This window comes from Myxocyprinus asiaticus, chromosome 22 (assembly GCF_019703515.2).
Source record: "Myxocyprinus asiaticus isolate MX2 ecotype Aquarium Trade chromosome 22, UBuf_Myxa_2, whole genome shotgun sequence".
Classification (NCBI taxonomy): Eukaryota; Metazoa; Chordata; class Actinopteri; order Cypriniformes; family Catostomidae; genus Myxocyprinus; species Myxocyprinus asiaticus.
The window spans coordinates 11744176-11769063 of record NC_059365.1 but is presented as its reverse complement, the minus strand read 5'-3'; the positions used below and the strand labels follow the sequence as shown (position 1 = coordinate 11769063).

The 24888-nt window shown below is 37.5% G+C and overlaps 1 protein-coding gene across 2 annotated transcripts in view; it reads right to left on the bottom strand.

The window, feature by feature from the left end:
* enox2 (ecto-NOX disulfide-thiol exchanger 2) overlaps positions 1–24888 on the bottom strand; it is a 276169-nt gene that overhangs the window by 82702 nt on the left and 168579 nt on the right. For both annotated transcript variants that reach the window (XM_051650180.1, XM_051650181.1), the window contains one exon: positions 477–608. In XM_051650180.1, coding sequence (XP_051506140.1) covers positions 477–608 — 132 coding nt within the window. The remainder of the gene's footprint in view (positions 1–476; positions 609–24888) is intronic.

Here is a 24888-nt window from a genome sequence, read left to right as displayed (position 1 = left end):
CCAAAATGTGGGTTTAATTATGGTCCTGCAGAGTCAGACTTTAGCATAAAGTCGACATTGTTCTGGCCAAGATCTGCCTCCTTAGACAGAAAGGGGCTGTGTGACTGGCATGTAAATCAACCAGCCATCATTTTTGTTGACATGACGATTATGGGTTGGGTAAATCTGAAATCCATGACACCAAAATAATAGGCTAGAGAGGAACAAAGTGTTAGCTTGTTCAAATACTGGCAAAGCAGTCTCAATAAAAGGTTGCACTGAAAATGACTCTGTGGTCAGATTTTCAGTCCGTCTAAAAGTAATAAATACAGATTATTTAACACATATCTATGCAAACAAAGAGTAAGTCAGTTTTGAAATATTATCAAGAGATTTGTTTGGGTAGCTGCAAGCCAATTAGTTTATGCCATTTTTTGGTGCAATATGTAAGGCTTTATTAATTGGCAAATATTTGTGATAGAAAATTCATAGCATACCAGACAAGATAGGTTGGCCATTCATGCCCATGGGGGCCATTCCAAGGTTGTTCATGGCAGTTGCCCAGGCATTAGGGTCCGACATGGGCATCGGCAAAGAGTTGGAGTCCATGGCAATATTTCGTAGACCCTCTAAGAGATAGAGAGAGAGGGTGAAAAAAAAAAAAAAAACATACATGTGGGTTTATATTAGGAATCGCTTGTGCAATGTCTCTTCCAAAAGACTCAAAGGACAGATATTAATATGTTGAAGCAGAACAAGTTGAAATAATTTGTTTAGCAAGTCCCATGGAAGCTAAACTATCTCTAGAACCTGAAGGTAATTAACATTCCTGTCAAGTAAGTGTGACCTGAGTGCTCATTGAAGAGGCTGTTACTCAATTAACCTACCAGTATCTTTGAAATATGTAATATGATTATTAAAAGTCTGAACCAAGGATTGAAACTTAATGAAAAGTTTGAGTGGGGAGCAGAGCAAAATGTGAAGATTCCTTTGACTTAAAACATATAAATCATACGATAAATTAAGCCCAGAACATCTTCCAAAAACTAATTTATGTACTCTTCAGACAGCAAAGGTGCCAACGTGCTTTAGCAGAGCTTCAGAAAGTACTAAAGTACCATTTAAATTGCTTTTCTCTGAGAAAAAAGACAGAAAATACCATTGTTATAAGACACAACTGCTGCCAGAGGTCTGAAAAACTTCATTAATGCCCACCAAAAAGGAATGAGCACTATAAACAGAGAAACAGAGTTAAGAAAGTTCCCCTATCTGCGGTGTGCCTATAGGGCTTATAGCATGTTTGAGAGAGAACATATGGTTCCAGCGATATGTAAGAGGCAGTCACGTGGAGGAGGTCATTTCCACAAACTATTGAGAAAATTTTATTGTGGTTGGTCATATTATTATGCATAGCTCTGTGAGTTGATAAAAAACAGCAATGATAATTAGATTTCAGGATTTCCAGAGAAATATCGAAGGGGGGGTGTGTCAGAACATCTAAAAAAGAACATTTATTCAGAGCAAACAAACAAAATCAATCTGGACCTTCCTGACATGTATTACTTTAACGTGAAAGCCCCTTGAGCTTAATGCCTCTCAGGATAATTGCATCTGCTAATTTTAAATAATGCTACATTGACATCATGTTAGCGTAATTACGAGACAACAGCTTGGTTATTCTGCTCCGAACCATTCACATCCTCAAAAATGATTAGTTTCTATAGCAACGCTCATAATGCCAAAATGGATCCATGTGCTGCTTTGTTGTTGATACTTCACTACATTAATTCACATCTAGGGCCGATACGCTTTTGCAAAACACTAAAGAACATTGGCTAAAATAAACTGACATGTCAAAAAGAAATATGTAGTGGTAGATCCATACATTAAACTGTTAAAAAGCCATTGTGGTTATTTTTCATTTATGTCACAATAATGGGAGAAATAGGAGCTTTCATAAAATTCATAAAAAGAGTTTTAAACTTGTAAATATGAATTAGGCAAAAACTACTGGTCGGAAACTCGTAATTACAACAATTCTGTTAATTATTTGGAGTTCTAATGTCAACACAGCATTAGCTTTACAGTGAATCCATTCTAAAGTCATATTTCACAAACATCTCCCTGGTATTGTACCAGAAATTAAGCTCTAATGCTCAAGGTTATTCTGTTCTTCACATTGGACAAATGAGCAACACACCTTGGAGCAGGGGTGGACTAGGACTAAAAAGTGGCCCTGGACTTTCTGGCCCAGAACGGCCCACCAAACCCGGCCTGCAACACACCACACCATAACACACCGCCTCATTGATTATATTTTCTGGCTTATTTTTTGAGTTGAAAAAAAAAGAAAACACATTTCTAATGACTGCTAGTCATGACAATGGGCCCCACAGTGAAAAATTGTCATAACTTTAAAACATATAAAACCACTGTAAATGTGATGAGTGGATTTTTTTAGAGAAAGAACTAAAACTTTATAGCTCAGACAAATAACATGCCTGAAAACTTATTTTCCCAACATACAGATGTTAGGTTAAAATATACATGAAAGTACAAGGGAAAGTGTGTATTTAGGTGCTGCGACCATCCCCTTTCAACTTTTTCTAGAACTAGAACTATTATATTTCTAGAACTATTGTCTTAGTTAATATGAGATTGTGGAAACAAGTATAATAAAAATAATATATTATATGCAGTATGTATATATATAGCTATACAAGATCATAAAATGTTTAAAATAGTTAGATGACACTAATGACAATGCTTATAATTTCATGTCAATTACTCACATAACTATGTGTAAATGTTTATTAAAAAACAAAACAAAAAAAAAAACAAAAAAAAAATCAATGATATCAAAGTTGGCCAGAATATGTACATATTGATAGTTGATAATGATAATTTTTTTGAATGTAAAGTGTGTGAGATGTGTTAGTTGAACAACACTACCCGTCATAGGAGAATTTACTTGCTACTAACCATTTGATAACTTTTAATATGACATGGAGAAAAAGAAAAGAAACAAAAACTTCAGTAGACAAGAGCTGAGGAAATTACCGCAAGGAAAAAGTTCTCCTTAGGAAGCTTGATAATAATATCACGTCGGAAAGTAAGAGGCGGGTAACTGGGAAAAGGTGGCGGAGACTATCTCCGCTGTGGCCAACTCCGATAGGGATGTGGATGGGGTGTGAAAAAGAAAATCTCAGCTTTCTAATGTTATAATTATTATGTTTCTATGAACTCTAAAGATCGTGGAGAGAGAGCACTATATGCAGCACATCCATTAGCATGACTGGTCACCACATTATTAAGCTTCAAAACAACATTTATTGTTTGAATTTGGTGATAACATTTACATGGTTTGAAAGCTGAAAATAAAAATATAATTAAAAACAAAACAGTCAAAAACGTTTTTTGGTCTAAAATCACATTTCTACATAAACAGCCCATTGCGACTTCAGACTCAACATGAAAACCCCAGTAAATTCATTAAACATCTTACCTTGTAGAATTTAAGACAACTTTGAGGTTATCCTAACTTTAAGATGTTATTTACGATAATTTTTATGAATTGTTTTTTCAGTGAATTTGAATGCTTCTGAAGTTTTTCTTAAGAACAATCGTAAGAAAAAAGATAAGAACTTAAGAAACTTTTTTCGGGAATACAAAATATTCTTAACTTTTTTCTTAAGTTAGAAATTAAGAAGAAAATGGTTGTTAAGAAGAAATTTCTTCTTAAGAACGTTTCATGAATCCAGCACCAGGGCGGCTGCCTATATCGCCTGTAGGACGGGCAGTAATGAGCCGGCCCAAATTACCCAGCGGCCCACTGGGAAAACGCCCAGTGCTCCCGTTGGCCAGTTCCCTCTGCCTTGGTTATATCTCTGTCCAAGGCACACTTTCAGCTTCAGCTAATTCATTCAAAAACAGACTGCAGAGCTCCCAAGGAAAAAAACAGTTGTTTAAATGCCTTTATACCATTGGGCTGTTGAACGCTCGATTCTGACTGGTTGACAGACAATCTAAGGTGTGCAATTATTTTTCAGTAAACGCACAGCTATGAAGTAGTTCCAGGCCTTGACCACATAGTTATTCCATATCACTTTGCCAAATGTTTTCAGTTATTTCACAAAGCATTACCGGCTACCACAGCAAAATATTCAGACAAACCAAAGACACTGGATAACCAAATTGGATAAGAATGACAAACAATTTAAATAATATCCAAAATATTTTTTAATGCCCTGGAAAGTGCAATCTCTCTCGCTCTCACCCATGCTCACACATACGTACACAGATAGACACTTGCGAGCAAGACAAAGAACCCTGATGCCAACACAGCCCTGCGACTTAATCAATATAACAGTTTTGCAGCTGAAAAGCTACATACAAGAATGGCAATGCTACCATCCTGCTACTGAGAATTGTTAAACGAACAGCCTAGCGATTTGAAGCGATGTTACTGATGAACACAGCTGACGAGAGCCACGGCAGATGCAGGTAATCATACACGCCAGATCGCGCTGTCTCTCTCTCTCTCACATTCACACACACACACACACACACACACACACACACACACTACCTTGTTACTCTAAAAAGTGCTTTAAAAGCAAACTTACATGTGCATTAGCTATACAAGCCAGGAATATAGTGTAGAAAAGGAAGTCCCACATACAGGTAAAAGAGCCAAATCACCTTTTAGATACAGACATCACCTGCCAATCAACTCGAGAACATGTATGTGCATTATCTATACAAGCCGTTTTAGAGATTTCTGTCTTTCCCCATTCAAGCAGATAGGAGCTGATCTTGAATTACGCTTGTTTACATACAAAAATAGCTGCCCAAGAGTGTTCCAAACAAGGAGCTCTAAAAGACTGGTTCCAAAAATGGCCTCCGAATGGACTGACTTGCTAGAAAGCCCAGACTATATTGCAGAGATGGCCCACTTCGTTTAAAATGAATGGGAGAAATTGGAAGGCCCAATGGCAGCCAATGGATGTAGAAAGGACGTCCCGCCTAAAAGAGCCAATCACCTATTAGATACAGACATCGCCTGTCAATCAACTCGAAAACACGAATGTGCATTAGCTATACAAGACAGCGTAATCTGAGGTAAAGAAGCAAAATTTATGATACCAGTGTTGTCAGATTTTACTGCTGATTTGAAATATGTTATCTGATCACAATCTTTACCAACCGTTTTGTAGATTTCTCCATTTAAGTCTTTGGGTGCATCTCAATCAGTTCCCTAGTTCAGTAGCCAGGCCACTGATCAGTGAGTCAGTCATTTTTAGGGCTGTCACATTTGCAAAATTGTTCCAGTGCACTGAAACATTTGCTCCCTAAAAAACCCACAATGCACCGTGAAAACCAGAGAGCATTGTTGCTCAATATGTTCCTTTACCAGAAACGTCGTCATGTCTTCTGAAGTCTCTCAAGTGATTAGATGACAAGCACAAGTGTAAAACTATGAATTCCAAGCCTTATTTTCTCTTTAAAAGAGATGTTGTTTGTAATGTCTTTCATTCATAATTACCATGAAAGTGAAAGAATCTTTTAAATATTTGAGTTGTTAAGCGGTTTAAAATAAACTTCTATATATTTTTCTTTCTTTATTTATGCAATTTATCTGTTATAATCAGTGTTGGGTAAGTTACTTTCAAAAAGTAATTCACTACTGATTACTTCTCAAAAATTTTAATCTAAATCCTTTACTGATTACTTCATTGGGAAAGTAATCATATTACTAATTACTTTACTCTGAAGTTACTTTCTAAAGCCAATCAAACCTGCGAAAAAAACAAATGTGACACTAATAGCTCTTTTAGTACTTTAATATTGACTGGAAACAATAACAAAATTACAGCAATATGACAAAGACAGCAACTTGGCTAAAGAGATCCAGTGCATTTCTAAATATGTAACTTAATTTTCTTATTTCAGATATGCTGTAGTAGTATCTTCAGGTGTGTGTGAGTGTGTGTGCAGGGTTTTTCCTGCATAGAGAATTATTTCGTGCCACTTCCGACTGTCAGGTAAGGATAATGTTTGCCCTAAATTTCGACATTGTTTGCCACTGCTGTGAAATTAAACCACTATAAAAAAATCTCCATAGAGCCAGAAGAACTTAGGCAATAGCCCATTATGCTTAACAACAAGCAAGCTAATCAGGTGTTGGCTCAAAATAGCATCGTGCAGGGTCGGAAATGTCCCCAAAATTCAATATTTGAATTGCTCCTGTTTAAGATGTTTTTTATATTGATAACATAACATAGTCAATCCTCTGTGGTCACTGGAGGCGCCGGCGGATCACCTGACTTTTTCCGTGATAACAGCAGAAGGAAATACTCCGTCATTTTTGGTCATACAGATAAGAGTAAGACATCATTTGAAACTATAAAGAGTTTACTTTTATTTGTGTACACTCACAATAACAGCAAAACGTTGTGGCTTTGTAAAACAAAGAAATCATACAGGATGCGCTTTCTGTCGTCTCGGTCTCCGTGAACTTCTGTCTGGAGCGCGTCACGAAAATGAACCGAAACTCAGCGTATACTTGCCTCGCAGACATGAGAAATGTGTCTATAGAAAGCTTGAATTGTCTACTTTTAAATGAACCAATTTAAATCGAAAACAAATATTCTCTGATTGTTTAATCTGTATGAAACCAATGAGAGATACAGTCTTTCCCGTTTTAGCTCATTATCGTTTTTGGAAGAAGACACACTGTGAATTTACCTCAGAAGAAGAGCGAAATCTGATACGGCCTTTCTAACACAAAAAGTGTCTCACAAAAGTTAATTTGGTGAGCGAAAACTGGAGTCTACAGAATCTATTATGTGTTTCATGGCCTTATTTCAGTGACTTAAAAATTACTAACCACGCATAATCTTGACTTTCTCAAAAATGCAAACATGTGCATCTCATGTTTGGAGGCTCTTATGTTACAACACTGCTGAGAAAGTGATGCAGTTTATTTATTCATTTTGTTAATTATTCATGCTTGACATGATGACTACAATCATGTCAACTGTATCCGGGCAAAATTTTGTATTGTTATCTCAAAGCAAGTTATGCATTTGGAACCAAGGTAGCCTTTTTTTTTAATCAAAAGTCCAAAAAACTCTCCAAACAAGAGATCTGCGTGTTTTACTGAACCTAAGAACTACTTACATTTGCAAATGCCACAATAAACCAGAAACATAATTACATAGAATAAGTAACAAGTAATAAGATACAGCATTGTTTCAGTTGTTCGCATGGTAAATCAAGACCTGTCAATCTAAGCGATCAGTCCAATCCAAGCTGTAAAACAGTGGCCGACTGGTCTCTACGTATCATCCCTTCCCACCATGCCCACCCACATACCTGAGATCAGAGATTATCTTATTATCGGTTTAAGAGGTTAATCAAGTTTGCTGTTTGTTAACTATAAATGAACACATTAGCTGTTATGTTGTATTTAATAAATTTAATGTTGAACAGGATAGCTTTTTTAATTAAATGTGCTATAAGTAGATAATTGTCATATTCTTCAATCATCTAATTATTAGAACACCACAAATATGTTGCTTGTAAGTGTTTGCTTCAGCCAGTGGAAGGCATGGTACAAGTGTATGTGTGCACATGATCAGGATGGTACCACCTCTGCCTCATTTTGAGACAGGAAAAACCCTGGTGTGTGTGTGTGTGTGTCCCTGCTATCTACAACCTTCTTAGCTGTGTGTGGCATGTATGTGTACAGTAAGCTTGTTTACCTGTGTTTGTGTTGGTGTGAAAGACTACTAATACTAATGAACTGAAAACATTTCTGAAAACACATTTGCAAACAGCTTTGATAGTAAGTCCATTGTGTATTTGAATGCTTGGTGTTTCTTTTCGGTGTGAATATACAGGTTTGCTTGTGTGTTGCATCATGCATATGTATGTGATTACACAACTTTACAGAGAGTCGATTATTTCTACCTCCCTGCTTGTGCTCGGACGAACTGAGTATACTTTATCACTTGCGCATCTGTAACGCTATTGCATTGTGTCTATGTTTAACTGTGTACAGTACATAAAGAACATAAAAGTGCTGTCTGCTTAGTGATGTCTTTTTCAAGTCACCGTTCTGCAAATGTTCCCACATTGTGAGCTATATATCCCTCTGTCAGAAAGGAACATGCGCTGTTTTCCATATACACCTGAAGCCGATCCCCTCTCCTCCCACGGCAGCTGCAGAGGGACACGCGAGGGAGGCGTGCGAGGATGGGGTAGAGCACGGAGATTTGAAGAAGATTTGTTGCCGGCCCAGCCTTGCGTGCCTCTCTCCTCCAGCCAGGGCTGGGAGCATGCTGACACAGAGCTCGCAGAGACTGATTGCGAGTGGATGAAATCTTGAAATGCTTTACTTTCGTTGTCAATTTGAATAAACAACTACACTCCACTGCATCCATAGTAACACAGCTCACTCATCTGCCATCGCCTCTATACATTTCCTCAATGCCATGTTGGTTTGTTAGATCGCATGCTCATTAGCTGACACAGCAACACACATAAAAGTACTAACACAGCAATGCAATACATTTTAAAATGCATTCAACGTAATATTATTGTCTTGGCAATAAATGTGTAATCCAAGTAACGTAGTTTTATTCATGTCTGTAACTGTAATCAGATTACTTAATTTTACAAGTAACGCATTACATTACCGTGTTACAGCAAAATGTAATTAGATTACAGTAACGTGTTACTTTGTAACGCGTTATACCCAACACTGGCTATAATAACACTATACGTTTGAATATCTTCAAGGAAAATGAATGAGATTGTCATACAGCGATGGTGCTGATTAATAACTGCTGAGCTCCAATGTGCAAGCTCGTCAATGTGTCGCAGGTGATTGAGTCATCACAAAGTCTTTCTAGCAAGTCAGTCCACTGTAGGCCATTTTTGAAATGCTCTAGGGAGGCTATTTCCAGTCATGCCAGTGCAGCTCCAATCTACTTGAATGGAGAAAAACCAAAATCTCAAAAATGATTACGATCAAAGAACATATTTCAAATCAGCAATAAAATCTGACAAGACTGGTCTCGTAAATTCAGATTCTTTACCTCATATTACGTTAAAAACTTAATTTTCCCGGCTTTTATAGCTAATGTGCAGGCGAGTTCTAGAGTTGATTGACAGGTGTTGTCTGTATCTAAAAGGTGATTGGCTCTTTTAACTGTAAGGCGGGACTTCCTTTCTATATCTGTTGACCGTTGGGTGTTCAGAGCTCCGTGGTTGAGCGTTCCAATTTCTCTCATTCATTTTAATAGAACTGGCCCATCTCTGCTAAATAATCTCTGGTCATAAGTGTCCCAACTTTCAGTGGATCAGTACCCTTACCAGTGCCCGAATTCGTGTTCACAGAATACTGATCTACAACATAGAGAGCTAAGGAGCTGATTGAGACAGAGGGCTTGTTTAGAGCAGATTAAAAGCCTTGTATACATTTGTTTACATTTGAATTTTTGACAGTTGGGAGTTTGAATTATCGAGCATGCTGTTGGCTCATTTGAACATTTCGTTAATGTAAGTCTATTGGATTTTTCAAATTTTTGATGGTCCGCTGTGTGAAAACCGTTAATCCGATCAGTTAAAAAAAGACATAGCACACAATTCCAGAACAGTCTGAAGGTCTCTACCAACTTTGGTGGATGGCCCGTACGAAAATCAAGAGTTTATGTCAAATTTGCCGCAAACTTGCTGCAAATTCACCACTGAAAATTTTCACATGCAAATGAGCTTTGCGGCACACTTGCAGCAAATTGTCCATTGTTGCCAAAGGTTTGCCAGAGGTTCACCACTACCGCTGAAGAGCTGCAAACTTCTGGCAAATATTTGCGATGAATCAAAAGATCATTTGCATGTGAAAATAACAAGCGGCAAATTTGCTGCAAATTTGCGGCTAGTTTAGTTTTTTGTAACATAGCTTAAAAGCTCTAGGAGTTAGATTTAGAAATTTTGGTTTCGGTTTAGAGATTTTGAAAAAACCCTAAACAAAGTTGAAGAATAACAGTATGTTGGCTTTGTCACGCCAACATAATAATTCAACTGGCCATTATCATTTATTCCTTATGTATCAGTTGTCAGAGGAACATTAGAAAAGCATGAGCTCGTGTAAATGTGTCCAGTTGTGTAAGTGTTTAAGATTACTATGGATACAAATTCTCAAAAGGCCTAAAACTGATGCCCAAAAATTACTTTCTGATGTACAGAAGGTATGTAACGAACAACAGCTGTGGTTTGCAAGTTTGTTTTTCAGGAACTGGACCTCGTTATGTATGAACTAAAAGCTCTTTCATTGGCAAGCAAAAAATGCATTCTTAAGACTGTGACACTAACTGAGCGATTACAGCAGAGGAATGTTTCTTGGACAAATCACCCCCTTTGCCAAGCCTGAAGAGGCCATTCGTGGAAGGTGATTTTTTTTTAGACTTTATTAAGACAGATGATGGAGCACAATCAAGGCATAATACTGCCTAAAGAAACTCATTACTTAATACAAAATTCATTAAAATAACTACAAAACTTTAGATGAAAATGACTACATATGGTGCCAATTCAGTTTGCGAAATAGAACGTAATCAAGAGACTCATTTTATGTGGCTCTATATAATAGGAATTGGTCAAGATGCTCTGTTAGTCATCCAACATTGTCTAAGAGAGGTGAACAAGTTTATCTAGATTTTTCATTATTCTATGGTTAAGTTGCGTCTCTAAATTAATTCCCTTCAAAGCACAGCAGATACAGTCATCAAAGTACTGCTTCTGTAACAAATTTATCCTATTTAAGGGCTGCGCTTAGCGTCTACATATCGCTAAGAAATATGTCTGATCGTGACTGGATAAAATGTTCTTACACCAGCTTAATTAAAAAGGGCTTCCATATAACATAATAGTTGTTCAGACAACACACTGACTAGTCAATTTTGAAAATATCGAATTTTGCAATGTGCAAAATGGTGTAGAGATTGTGCTTTTCCAAAGGGGCTTACGGTATGTCACATAAATAGACTATAGCTTAGAGTACCACAGTGGAACCATCTTATCACAGTGCCTGCCTGGGAAAACATTCCCAGGTTGTGCCCCTCAACAACAGCTCCTTCTTGACCTAATAAAAACGAAGTGAATTCCGAGGGGACAGTTTTTTCCTTCTGAGAGAGAATTTAACCCTCATGTATTGTTCATGTCATTTCTGACCCATTTCAATTTAGTTTCTTTAAAAAAATGGTATCCTTTATCTGAGTGGGTACAAGACATGGTGACCTTTCCTCCACTTGCTATCTGTACAACCCCCCCAAAAATAAATAAATAAATAAAAAGCGGTTGTAAAAAAAAAAAAAGCAGCACTTGCATTGTTTGGGTCAAAATTGACCCGCCATAGGAAATGAATGGGAGAGACTACAACACAGATGCAATGCAGTACACAATCACACATAAATGAATTGGACATATAAAACAGCCACAATGCAGAAAGCACGCACACACACATGTTTGTTTGACTATATTAGTGTGGACATCTCATAAACTTCCACTGATTTTATATCAGCCTAATGACATTTTCTCTTTCCCAAGTCTACCCCCTAAACCTAAGCCTAACCATCACACAAACATATGTATATCACTAGTTTTGAAGATCAACATCATCTGACCCATTTCAGAGCTTTTTTTTTTTTTTTTACCAATGAGGACATTTGACCCTCACAAGTGTAGACAAACTTGTCCACACATACCATGGTCAGGTTTGACAGCATATTGGACCATCATTGCACAATCTGGCACCTCAACACAAGTGGTTTAAACAAAATGCTACAATTGACAAATAATTGTTTTTTATGATGTCTAAATAAATATCCAATGCATAACTTGTGATAATATCTAAAAATTAAGTTAGTTACAACATTGGTTTATAGAGATCAGCCAGTGCATGCAGCACTGAAACCATCTACTGGCCATAGTTGTAATTTTATGTAATTGTTAGTTTTATTCCAGCAGATGTCACTGTGGCGAGGACGAGGGCGTGGCCGGGCTGAGATGTTGCACAGCCAGTGATGAATCAGCTGGTCAGCGGGAGAGGGAGATAAAGGGGAGCCGGAGGCGCCAATTAGAAAGAGACGCAAGTGGTCGTGTAGCATGTGTGTCTGTGTTTGATTATGTTTGAAAACTTTATGTTTACTGTTGAGCTGGTTCCTGCTGCCTCCTTGCCCGTCTTTAACTGTTACAGTCACCAAAGACCCTCAATGCATCACATATTTTGATGCTTGATGTTATTATTTTGACAATCTTTTAATTTACTGAAATGTTTTTTATTAAAGTGAAGATAACATAAAATGTGCTTATTTTATATGAAAATGAAAGGTGTAATTTAGTCATTTAGAATAGTAATTAGAGTAATTTCAAAGTCATGGGATGGATGGGGAATATTTTTCTTCATCTACAGTTCACTTTCTGACACACACACACACACACACACACACTCACAAAACATTCTCAATAAAGCTGTCCATGGCTCACTGCCCAAAGCTCCCTCAGTAGGCCAAGGAAAACTCAGGGAAATTTATTTTTACAATCTACAAGGTCTTAAGAGTTAAGAAACAATTACTGGCTCTTACACCAGAGGGACAACTCTAACAGGACACTGATGGCCATGTAAAGATACAAGGAAGATGTATTAACATTAACATACATTCAGATAATCGTATCTAATATTCAACCAACAATGTGTGTCTGAACTGTGTACTGGATATTCTTGGTCTTTTTTACCTTCACACTGAGTCCTAACCAGGTGTGTGACAAATATTTAGTCCGTCCACACTGAAGAAGACAATGCTGTGCGATGCAACTAAATCACATATTTGATGTTTAATATACAGTTACGTGGAGCAGGATTTTCGTCCTGTTTCTTGATGCTGGTTGCGGTTGATTAAGAAAAAAGAGATTACATGAGCACTACATAGATTTTTGCACATTAAAAAGGTTCAGAAATGAACAGTACTTTTTTAAAAATACGTTTAAAATCATGTACACTCACATCGCCATCGCTTGGATAGGAAACAATCTAAGTCAGTGTGTACAAACACATGCCAACTTATACAGACTATTGGCTGTAACAGTGCTGTCTGTAATTTTAGTGATCCTTATTGTAACTTTTATGTTTTAGATGCACTTCTTGAAAACATCTTTGGGGACAGTTTATTTAATCAAGCGCCAACATTATGCAGATAATCGTGTTTGTTAATGAACACCACCAGTTTGTTTGTTGAAATGGTCACATCACTTCTGCAGTTATATACTGAATCTTGACATTCAAAATAATCTAGGGCATTTAAAAAAGAGGGTTTATTAGGTTGACTATGTGAATGTTCACACACAAAGATAAAACTGCATAGCTGTGTATATTCAGTCCTCATACATGAAACATGTTAAACATATTTGGTCTCATAATATCTGACATAGTGAAATAACAGGCCGTCACATACTATCACAAGACAAGAACTGTCTAAACAGCTCTTAATTTGATTAACACCACATAATTTAGCACAAAGGCAATGTGCTAAATTACTAAGCATTGTTTATCGAACACAAAGGAATTAATATGTTTTAGAATATTCATACAGGTCTATGCATCTTTTTCATTCAAAAGCCTGCTGTAGATTACTTTTTAAGCAAGACTCAATCCTCTCTTGGGAGATTTTTCAAGTCGGAGCAGGCAAGCATTAGAATGAGGCTTCTGGGGACACGGCACAATTGCAAGCCTCATTATGCCAAACCATCACGAACTCAATCAGCCTTTTGGATAACCTTGAGAAGATAAGTTAAGCCAGCTAACAACAAATAATTGTTGTTGCTTTAAAAGTGTGATATGACTCAAGTGTCATGTGCCAAGCAAGAAACACCTCTGTTTGATCCCACAGATTACTTGCACAGGGTTCAGATTCTATAGGTCTGAGACAGCCAGTCCTTGATGAGTTCTCTTTTAAACACTGACAGTAGTTATCTGAGTGACAACCACAGAGATAGCAGGTGCTCCCGCAAAGAACTTCAAACATGTTGAGAGCACTTCTGCTCCAAAGATATGATGGGTATCCAGCGATACGTGTAATTTTCTTATGGTCAAGTCATTTTTATTTGTATAGCGCTTTTCACAACACACATCATTTCAAAGCAGCTTTACAGAAAATCGTGCTTTAACAGAAAATGAAACTGTAATATCTATAAAGTCTTAGAGTCATCATTGTGTAGTTTGATTAAACATGACTGTAAATTGTGTTTAAAAATAATTCAATAGTTAAATAATAATTGTATTTAGAACCCCAATGAGCAAGCCGAAGGCGACTGTGGTAAGGAACGCAAAACCCCATAAGATGTTGGTTAATAGAGAAAAATAACCTTGGAAGAAACAAGGTTCACTGGTGGGCCAGTTCCCCTCTGGATAAACAGCATAAATATAATGCAAATATTAGTTATTTATGTGCAGTGCAATTCATGGTTTAAAATTAGTAAACTAAGTAAGTGCTAAGGGATAGTGTTTAAACAAAAATGTTGTATTAACTGTAAGATTAAGAACTAATGTCTTTAAAGTCCATCCTGGATCAACTGCTGAAGTTCACATAGATCCATTGTCTTTTGTTAGTAGGCTGATAAAGGCTTTTGTTGGCAATTAATTGATAGTCTATGTATTCCATTTCAAGAGTGTAGTCCATCAATAAACAAAAGTGATGCAGGCAGAGATCAATGAGGTGCATTACAGTTCAACCGACAGGTCATTTTGGTGAGGTTCGGTGGGGCACATCCTAAGTCCAAGGTTCAGGCAGTGGCATATGAAGTATCTGATGTTTTACAGTTGAAGTTGGCATAAGTTCATCCTCTGAAGCCCATCGTAAAAGACTGAAGTGATGTCTGGCTAGCACCGGTTGTAGTTTGTCATCATCACTCAGCGACATGTAGCAGTGGAGTCCGACACCAAGCAGGAACGGAGCTGGATCTGGCCGGCTCAGGTTACCTCGGGATATGAATCCTGAGGTTGAGACAGGGAAACAAATAGAATAATATTACCACTGAGTTGCCATTCAAGATGCCAAGATGCCATTCAATTTATTGAGTTACTGAGTTCCGGCAGACCTAACTAAACAAGCCTAACTGTGAGTTGATAGATAAATTAGGTGAATGCATGGCTAAATAGAAGAGTCTTTAGTCTAGATTTAAACTGAGTGTGTCTGTGTCCCAAACAGTGTTAGGGAGACAATTCTATCGTTTTGGAGCCAAATATGAAAAGGATCTACCTCCTTTTGTAGATTTTGATATTCTAGGAACTATTAACAGGCCAGAATTTTGTGATTGTAATGAACGTGATGGAATATAGCACAGTAGAAGGTCACTAAAGTACTGTGGAGCTAGACCATTCAAGGCTTTGTATGTAGTTAACAGAATTTTTAAATTAATATGAAATTTAACAGGTAACCAATGTAACGACGATAAAATTGGGCTAATATGATCATATTTCTTGGTTCTAGTCAGCACTCTGGCAGCTACATTTTGAACCAATTTAAGTTTATTTATTGAACTTGCAGTACATCCTCCCAGTAATGCATTACAATAATCTAGTCTTAAGGTCATGAACGCATTAATTCCTTTTTCAGCATCAGCAACAGAGAGCATGTGTCATAACTTAGTAATATTTCTGAGGTGGAAAAATGCTGTTCTACAAACATTGGAAATGTGATTTTCAAAGGACAGACTGGTATAAAATATAACACCTAAGTTCTTCACTGTAGAAGATGACATAACAGTACATCCATCGAGAGTCAAATTATATTTTAGCAGCTTATTTTTAGAGGTTTTTGGTCCAATAATTAGTACCTCTGTTTTTTCTGGCCATCCAACCTTTGATGTCATTGATACACTCTGCTAATTTGGAGAATTGTGAAATTTAGTTGGGTTTAGAAGAAATCTAAAGTTGGGTATCGTCTGCATAACAGTTCTCCCAGTGGAAGCATATATAAGGAGAAAACCAGAGGCCCTAAAACTGATCCCTGTGGCACTCCATACTTAACTTTTGTTTGATTTGACAATTCCTCGTTTACACATAAAAAGTGGTAGCAGTCTGATAAATAAGAACTAAACCATGCTAATGCAAGTCCACTAATGGCAACATAATTTTCCAGCCTATTCAAGAGAATGTCATGATCTATGGTGTTGAAGGCAGCACTTAGATCTAAAAGCATTAGAAGAGAAATGCAGCCGCGATCAGATGATAAGAGCAAGTCATTTGTAACTCTGATAAGTGCAGTCTCTGTACTGTGATCGGGCCTAAATCCTGACTGAAATTGTTCATGTATACCATTTCTCTGTAGAAATGAACATAGCTGGAAGGACACTACATTTTCTAGTATTTTCAACATAAATGTGAGATTTGACAATTAGCCAATTTGCCAGGATCAAGTTGTAGCTTCTTAATAAGCGGTTTGATAACTGCCATTTTAAAGTTTTTTGGACATGTCCTAAGGATAGCGAGGAGTTAATAATATTAAGAAGAAGTTCTGAGATTACAGGGATTACCACTTTTAAGAGCTTAGTTGGTATTGGATCTAACAGACATGTTGTGGCTTTTGATGTTTTGATATGTTTTGTTCTGGTTCATCCTTGGGAGCAATTTCCAAATGCCTGAAGGTACCACGTTCATCTGTACATATAATAGTATGCAAGTATAAACACCATGGGACCACGAGGCCATCATACAGGTCAGGAAGGAGACACATTCTGTCTCCAAGGGATGAATGTAGTTTGGTGCAAAAAGTGCAAAGGACAACAAAGTCAGGGTATTGGAGTGACCATCACAAAGCCCTGACCTCAATCTGATAGAAAATTTGTGGGCAGAACTGAACAAGCATTATACCAGTTCTGTCTGGAGGAATGGGCCAAAATTCCTGCAACTTATTGTGAGAAGCTTGTGGAAGGCCACCCTAAACATTTGACCCAAGTTAAACAATGGCAATGCTACCAAATTCTAATAAAGTGTATGTAAACTTCTGACCCACTGGGAATGTGATGAAAAAATAAATAAAAGCTGAAATAAATAATTCTCTCTACTATTATTCTGACATTTCACATGCTTAAAATTTAGTTTAAATGTATTTTGCTAAGGTGTATGTAAACTTCTGACTTCAACTGTATATTCTGTAGCAAGGGCAAAAGACGACAGAGATTTTTTATTTATTTCTGATGGTGTCACATTAAGCATTATTAGTCCAAAAGACTTAAACTTATATCCTGTCCTCTGAGTAACACCAAAAACTTCACTGTAAATTGTAGAAACACCTCCTCCTCTACCCTTCAGATGAGGCTCATGTTTATAACAATAACCTGGGGGAGTAGATTCATTTAAACTAACATATTCATCTGGTTTAACCCAGGTTTCAGTCAAACAGAGCGCTATCCAAACTTTGATCTGTAATAATTTCATTTACAATTAGTGCTTTGGTAGAAAGAGATCTAATGTTTAGTAGCCCTAACTTTATATGATGTTTATCTTACATTTTGACCTTAATAATTTTTTTCTAAATGATTTAGTGAGGGGTTTGCGTTTGGTAGTTCGGGGAACAGACACAGTCTCTATATGATATCTAGGTGATACAATCTCTATGTGTTGTAGTTTATGTGACCTGTGTGACATCTCAAGGCAGCTAGTAGATGTTCAGATTAACCAGTTTGTCTGCTTCCTGACCTGGGCTCCAGTTAGTCAAATACTATCACTATTAAGACTATGAGCCAAATTACCAAAGAGGAGAGCAGCACCTTCCCTGGAGGGATGCAGTCCATCTCTTTTTAGCAGGTCAGGTCTACCCCAAAAACTCTTCCAATTGTCTATAATCCTATGCTATTCTCCAGACACCACTCATACATCCAGCCGTTCAGTGACACTAATCTACTATAAACCTCATCACCACAATGAGCAGGGACGGGGCCAGAGCATATTACAGTGTCTGACATCATTTTTGCAAGTACACACACCCGGACATAGTTAGTGCTGACATGAATAACAATTTTAGAAAACCTATGTTTAGTATTAGCCAGCACTTGTAAATTTGATCTGATGTCAGACGCCCGAGCCCCTGAAATGCATTTAACAATAGTGGCTGGAGTCTCTATTTCTACGTTCCTTACAATAGAATCACCTATTACTAAGGCTCTTTCAACATGATTCTCATTGGGTACATCACTGAGTGGGGAGAATCGTTTGGAAACTCTAACAGGAATGGGAGAGTGGTGTCGCTTTGCTGAGCGAGTACGCCACCAAGACGCCACCCAAACGGCCTGCTGCGGGCACTCTACAGCTGGAACCAAAGTGTGTGTGTTGCTCGCTGTACTACCTGCATCCAAAACAGTATCTACCAGCTTCTCTTTCTCACTGACCTCCACTAGCGTTAGGATACTTGTCTCTAACTTAATAACCTTCTCCGTCAGCCTGACTAATTCCTTACATTTATCACATGTAAATCCCTCACTGCTGATGGAAGAAGCTATAGTAAATGTGGCATGTAATGCAAGAAGAAATAACATGAGAGGATGCCATGACTTACCGCAATTGTTTGCTGTTGTTATGGTTGTTCTTGAGCGGCGAGGGTTTGAGATCGATGTGCTTCGATGTGGTTCCTGATCAGCAGATGTTTGAGATTGACGCAATAATCCGTGTAAAACACAGAGGAGAAAACAAATGCACACAGCCGAGACACGAGATGTAGACAAGTGGAAAAAAAGAAAAGAAAAAAGAGAGAAACGGGTGTGCGCGGTAAAATACACGCAGTTAAATCAGTAGAAAAGCGGAAAAGATTAAGTCGTCATTTTTATTTGTATAGTGCTTTTCACAACACACATAGTTTCAAAGCAGCTTTACAGAAAATCATGCATTAACAAAAAATGTAACTGTAATATCTATAAAGTCTTGTAGTTTGATTAAACATGATTGTAAATTGTGTATAAAAATTTAATAATAATTGTATTTAGAACCTCTGTGAGCAAGCGGTAAAATGGCAAAGGATAAAATGATGAACGTATAAGAATAAGCAATGCTAAGCAGGCCAGCAAACTACAAACACAGACTCGTGCAGCGTGCCTGCAGCAACCAGAACAGGAGAATAAATACATCTGGAATAAATACTTTATTGAGAGTGCTTACGCCTCGCAAGAGCCTCATGAATCCAATCTTTATTGATATATGTATGGATTGCCCATATCTTGTTGAAGATAGGAGGAGGTATGATTACTTGAGGAATTACACTTTCAACACTTTCAATATTTCTATTGATCGTAATGTAAAGGATGCTGTACAAATGTTCTGAGTTCAATTAAGAATTTGGGAAAACATTTTGATTCCCACACTTATTAAACAAAAGCGGTTACAGTAAGGCACTTGCAATGGAAGAGAATGGGGCCAGTCCATAAAAGCCAGTCTGGCACCAACAACCATGCCCTGGTTGAAATGACTGAGATCAAATTTTTTACCCATTCTGATGGTATGGTATAACTCAGTTTCTTCACATTCATAATTTAAGACTTTTTTCCAGCCCTGCACTGAAGAAAAAGTGTATGAGCCTTGCTAACCAATGTAACAACACTAAAACATGAACACAAGAAAAATGTTTACAGTGAGAATGTTTTGTTCCCATCTGAATATTCTTTTACCAGTTTCAAAATATGATGAGCTCTATAAAGACAAACACAGAGGCTAAAACTACAGCAAATGTGAGTTAGTCAAGTTGAAACAGACATTTTTGAATCTTGGTTCAATTTCTCAGACTACTGTAAGCTTTGTGCGTAAGTGGCTTTTGTAGCAGCTCACCGTTTCTGCCATTAAAAATTGTCTTATGTTGTAGCCAATTGCCCCTTTCACACATACAGTGTTTTCCAGAAAATGTACTGCAATTTTCAGTTTAGAGGTCATGTGAACACCACACTTTGAAAATACTGGTAAATTATGCTCTGGCAATTTGAGAAGTTGTATCATTAGTACCTATAAATGTCCATTTTGATGGTATGTGTGAACAGCACATGTGGTACATATACCAGTATAGGCAACCCAACGATTTTCCTGTAATTTACCTGGCTGCATGTGTGAAAGGGGCTAATGTGTTACTGGTGAGATAGATTCAATTTAAAGGTAAATTTCACCCCAAAATGAAAATTCTCTCCTGATTTACTCACCCTCATGCCATCCCAGATGTGTATGACTTTCTTTCTTCTGCTGAACACAAACAAAGATTTTTAGAAGAATATCTCAGCTCTGTAGGTTCTCACAATGCAAGTGAATGGGGTACCAAATATTTGAAGCCCCAAAATGCACATAAATGCACCATAAAAGTAATTCATAAGACTCCAGTGGTTAAATCTATATCTTAAAAAGTGATATAAGTGCGGGTGAGAAACAGATCAATATTTAAGTATGTTTTTACCATAAATTCACCTCCCTGAACAGTAGGTGGTGATATGCACAAAGAATGCAATCACCAAAAACAAAAGAAGAAGAATATTAAAGTGGAGAGTGATAGTAAAAAAGGACTTAAATATTGATCTGTTTCTTACACACACCTATCATTTCACTTCTGAAGATACAGATTTAATGACTAGAGTATTATGGATTACTTTTATGCTGCCTTTATGTCCTTTTGGAGCTTCATAATTTTGGCACCAATTCACTTGCATTGCATGGACATACAGAGCTGAAATATTCTTCTAAAAATCATTGTTTGTGTTCAGCAGAAGAAAGCAAGTCATACACAACTGGGATGGCATGAGGGTGAGTAAATCATGAGAGAATTTTCATTTTGGGCAAACTATCCCTTTAACTTGCCCCAACCCCCACCGCCCATTTCAGCCAGACACAAACATTACAGCAACAAGGACTTTCTAACAATGTGACCAGTGCTGCGATCAAATGTCTGTGTTTTTACACAAATTATTTTCTCTTCATTCTCTTCTGGCCGGATTACGGCAATAATTATTTTTGGGTTCCAGCTCAGTGGCAGTGTGGCACATTTCCCTTGCTGTCCTACATGTCCAACAAATGCACAATTTAGGCTGTAAGCATCAGGGCTTTGAGCTCTGGAAGGTTTCATCAGAGCTGTTTCAAAGGGAGACAGCAGGAGAAACAGGGTCTGACAGCACTGCTGGAGCAGCACCTTCTCAACTCTATGGCTTTATGAGTTTAATAGAAAGCAGTCGTCAATAAAGACACATCATTACCAAACATTTCACCCCACTCACTCAAGACGCACTCAGGCATGAACACCCTTCCATGTTACAACATCTATAGTCTCAAGAATAAATGACTGCAAAATGAATAAGAAATATATTATTCAGACCAGGAAAAGTAGGCCATAAGAGTCAAAACATGAAACAATATGTCATTCATGCAGTAGAACAAAATGTCAACGTATTGTCGAATAATTTTTACCACAGACCTAATTTACACATAAGTTAAAAAACCCCATTATAAAAACCCATAGTATAATCCCGAGGGAACCTATGGCGAATCAGACTTCCGGGTTCGCCTACAAATTTACATCATGGCTGAACAGGTCTTTTAAGTTAATATCTATGACATATAGCAGTCAACCCCAGGAATTCTGAAGGGAAGACTACAATTTGACTGAGAAACACTGAGCAGCAGCAGTCTGACACTGAGATAATGACATGAAAAGAGCAACACTTCAGATAATGCTTACACACAGGGGTCAACCATCACTATGAGCTGCGTTGGATTCAGATCAGTAGCTCAAAAACAGGCTTATCATTGTCTGGGACTTACTTTGGAAGTCAGGTCTTGCCACTGATTCCTATTGTGCACCTTGTTGATTGTAAGAAACCAGCCTAACAGTAAATGTGTTTTAAATTATTTAACTTTATCATTCATGATATTTTACAACCTCAATAAAAAAAGAAATACATACATTTTCACTGCATTAAAGAGCTAATCCAGGGCATATAAATGGGTTAGAAGTGGGGTCTGGCTCTGCATAGCTGGACTGCCGCTAAGACCTTGATTATTTCTAGAAGATTATTGAAGCCACTCAGGGCTCAGCGTTGCTGGAGGGTAGCATTATTACTTGATGACTTATAATGTCTGGATAGACTCATACTTGTACATTAAACAGTTATGTCATTACACAGGTACAGTAGAGCTCATCCCCATCTTTGAAGCAATAGTCCAATATCGGCCCGAGAGATAGAACCTGGTTTTACTGAATTAACGGCATGCAATTTACTTTTACTGGCCGCTATTTGATCTAGAATTCTTGTTATGATTAGCATTGAAACAACCTTTCTACTTTCTACTTGCTTCAAAAAGAGACAAGTTGTTTCAACTCTATCAGGGTTCTACAACTGGACCAAATTAAATAGTCTTCAATCAGAATTGTAACAAATGTTTAAAAGAAAAAAAAGTCACAAAGTTAAATGTGCTGTATAGAAAGTCGACTTGAGACATGACATGTTAAAGCTGTAAAAGTGTTTAATTTTTTAACATTAAAATACTTTCTCCAATCCCAGCTTAATATGCAGCAATAACTAAAAGTAAGCTATTTGTAGGCTGAAAGTACATACTGTGGTTCTGTTTGTTTGAGCATCCCATCCAGCTCGACAAAGCAACATTAGCTCAACAAATGGCATGAGTTTGGGGTGGGGCTATCTGTTTCGTGATCAATGGAATATGGGGGATCGTTAGGGAAACCTGTTTGAAAACAATCATCATATTTGCAATAACATTTGTTGACAGTATGGTGTTTTAAGTTACATATTCAGAGTGAAATAGAAGGGCTAACTATATTCATGTGGAAACAGTGAAAATACTAGAGTCAAGTCTTAATACCAGTGTCTCTTTTGAGGCTTTGAGCTCAGTCAGCCAGGGCACACAGATCTGAAACCTTTCCTCCTACCACAGCTCAGATTTCCAGCTTGTCCCTGTTCTGCGTCTCTCTCGCAGGTCTGTCTTGGCTTTTTGAATGCTTGTGCCTTGCTTTCAGGCTTCCCTCTGAGTTAAATCAGGGTTGAGGTGGGGGGTTGTGTTAGAGGTACTGGGGTCTATCAGTTTTTCCCTCTAGCTTGCTAAGGGGATGTGCCTTTGTTCCAGCAGAGAAATGTGTAGTCCGACATATGCTCATGGAGAAGGGCCACTGCCCCTGATATATTAATACCATCATATCAGTGAGACAGAGAAAAAGCCTTAAAGGAACAGTTCACACAAAAATTATAGTTTGGTCATCATTTATTCACCATCCTGTTATTTCATACCTATATTACTTTCTTTCTTCCACAGAACACAAAATAATAAATACTGCAGAATGTCCAGAGTGCTATTTTCCAAAACTAAAGGAAAATTCAAGGTTCAATAGAAGTTAGGCTCAATCAACAGCATTTGTGGCATAATACTGATTAGCACAAAAATAAATTTTAACTTGCCTCTCCGTTTCTTAAAAAAAAAAAAAAAAAAAAGCAAAAATCTGGGTTGCATGAGGCAGTTAATGTTAATATGATTTTAGTGTAATAAAAATCTTTTCTGTGTAAAGTAATAGCCAACTTTACAACTTCATTTCAATGATGATGTAATGTCAACAAACCCTAAAATGACTGTAAAAATTATGATTTAAACAACTTTACAGATCAAATAATTCATGAGTTTTAACAGAATAATTAATGTATGTGCCCTTTATATAAATATAAGCTTCACATTCTGCCTTTTAACCCACCAAAAATTGGCCCCATTCACTTCCATTGTAACTTTGATTTTTGCTATTTTTTAAAGAAATGTACGGATGGGTTCGAAATCATTTTTTGTTGTGATCAACATTACGCCACAAATGCTGTCGATTGAGCTTAACTTGTATTGAACTCGGAATATTCTTTTAAGAATGAGGATGTCTAGGGGGCCTGGGTAGCTCAGCGAGTATTGATGCTGACTACCACCCCTGGAGTCCCGAGTTCGAATCCAGGATGTGCTGAGTGACTCCAGCCAGGTCTCCTAAGCAACCAAATTGGCCCGGCTGCTAGGGAGGGTAGAGTCACATGGGGTAACCTCCTCGTGGTCGCGATTAGTGGTTCATGCTCTCAATGGGGTGTGTGGTAAGTTGTGTGTGGATCACGGAGAGTAGCATGAGCCTCCACATGCGGAGTCTCCACGGTGTCATGCACAACAAGCCACGTGATAAGATGCATGATTGACTGTGGAGGAGACTTGTCCTCTGCCACCCAGACTAAGGTGAGTAACCGCACCACCACGAGGACCTACTAAGTAGTGGGAATTGGGCATTCCAAGTTGGGAGAAAAGGGGATAAAAAAATAAAAATAAAAAGAATGGGGCTGTCCAAAAATGACTACAAAAACACCCAAAAAGTACCATAAAAGTACTCCATATGACTACATTCCAAGTTGTCACAAGCCATTCAACATCTTTGTGTGAGTAACAGACTGCAATTTAAGTCGATATTCACTAAAGATTTACTTTCCTCACTTTGCAACTGCTTTAAAATCGTATTTGTATTTCCGCATATTGAAACTTGAGGCATCACCTTTGGTTTTGAATCATGCAAATGAGGAACAATAATGACCCTGAATAAGTCATCTACCAGATTTATAAAATCCTTTAACCACAGAAAATGTACAGTACTGTGCAAAAGTTTTAGGCACTTGTGAAAAATTTAGCATAGTGAGAATTTCTTTAAAAATAATAACATCAATAGCTGTCATTCATCAATTAACGTCATGTAAAGTCTAGTAAACATAAAAAAGCTAAATCAATATTCGGTGTGACCACCTTTGCCTTCAAAACCGCACCAATTCTCTAAGGTACACACGGACACAAGTTTTTTTGGTTGTTGGCAG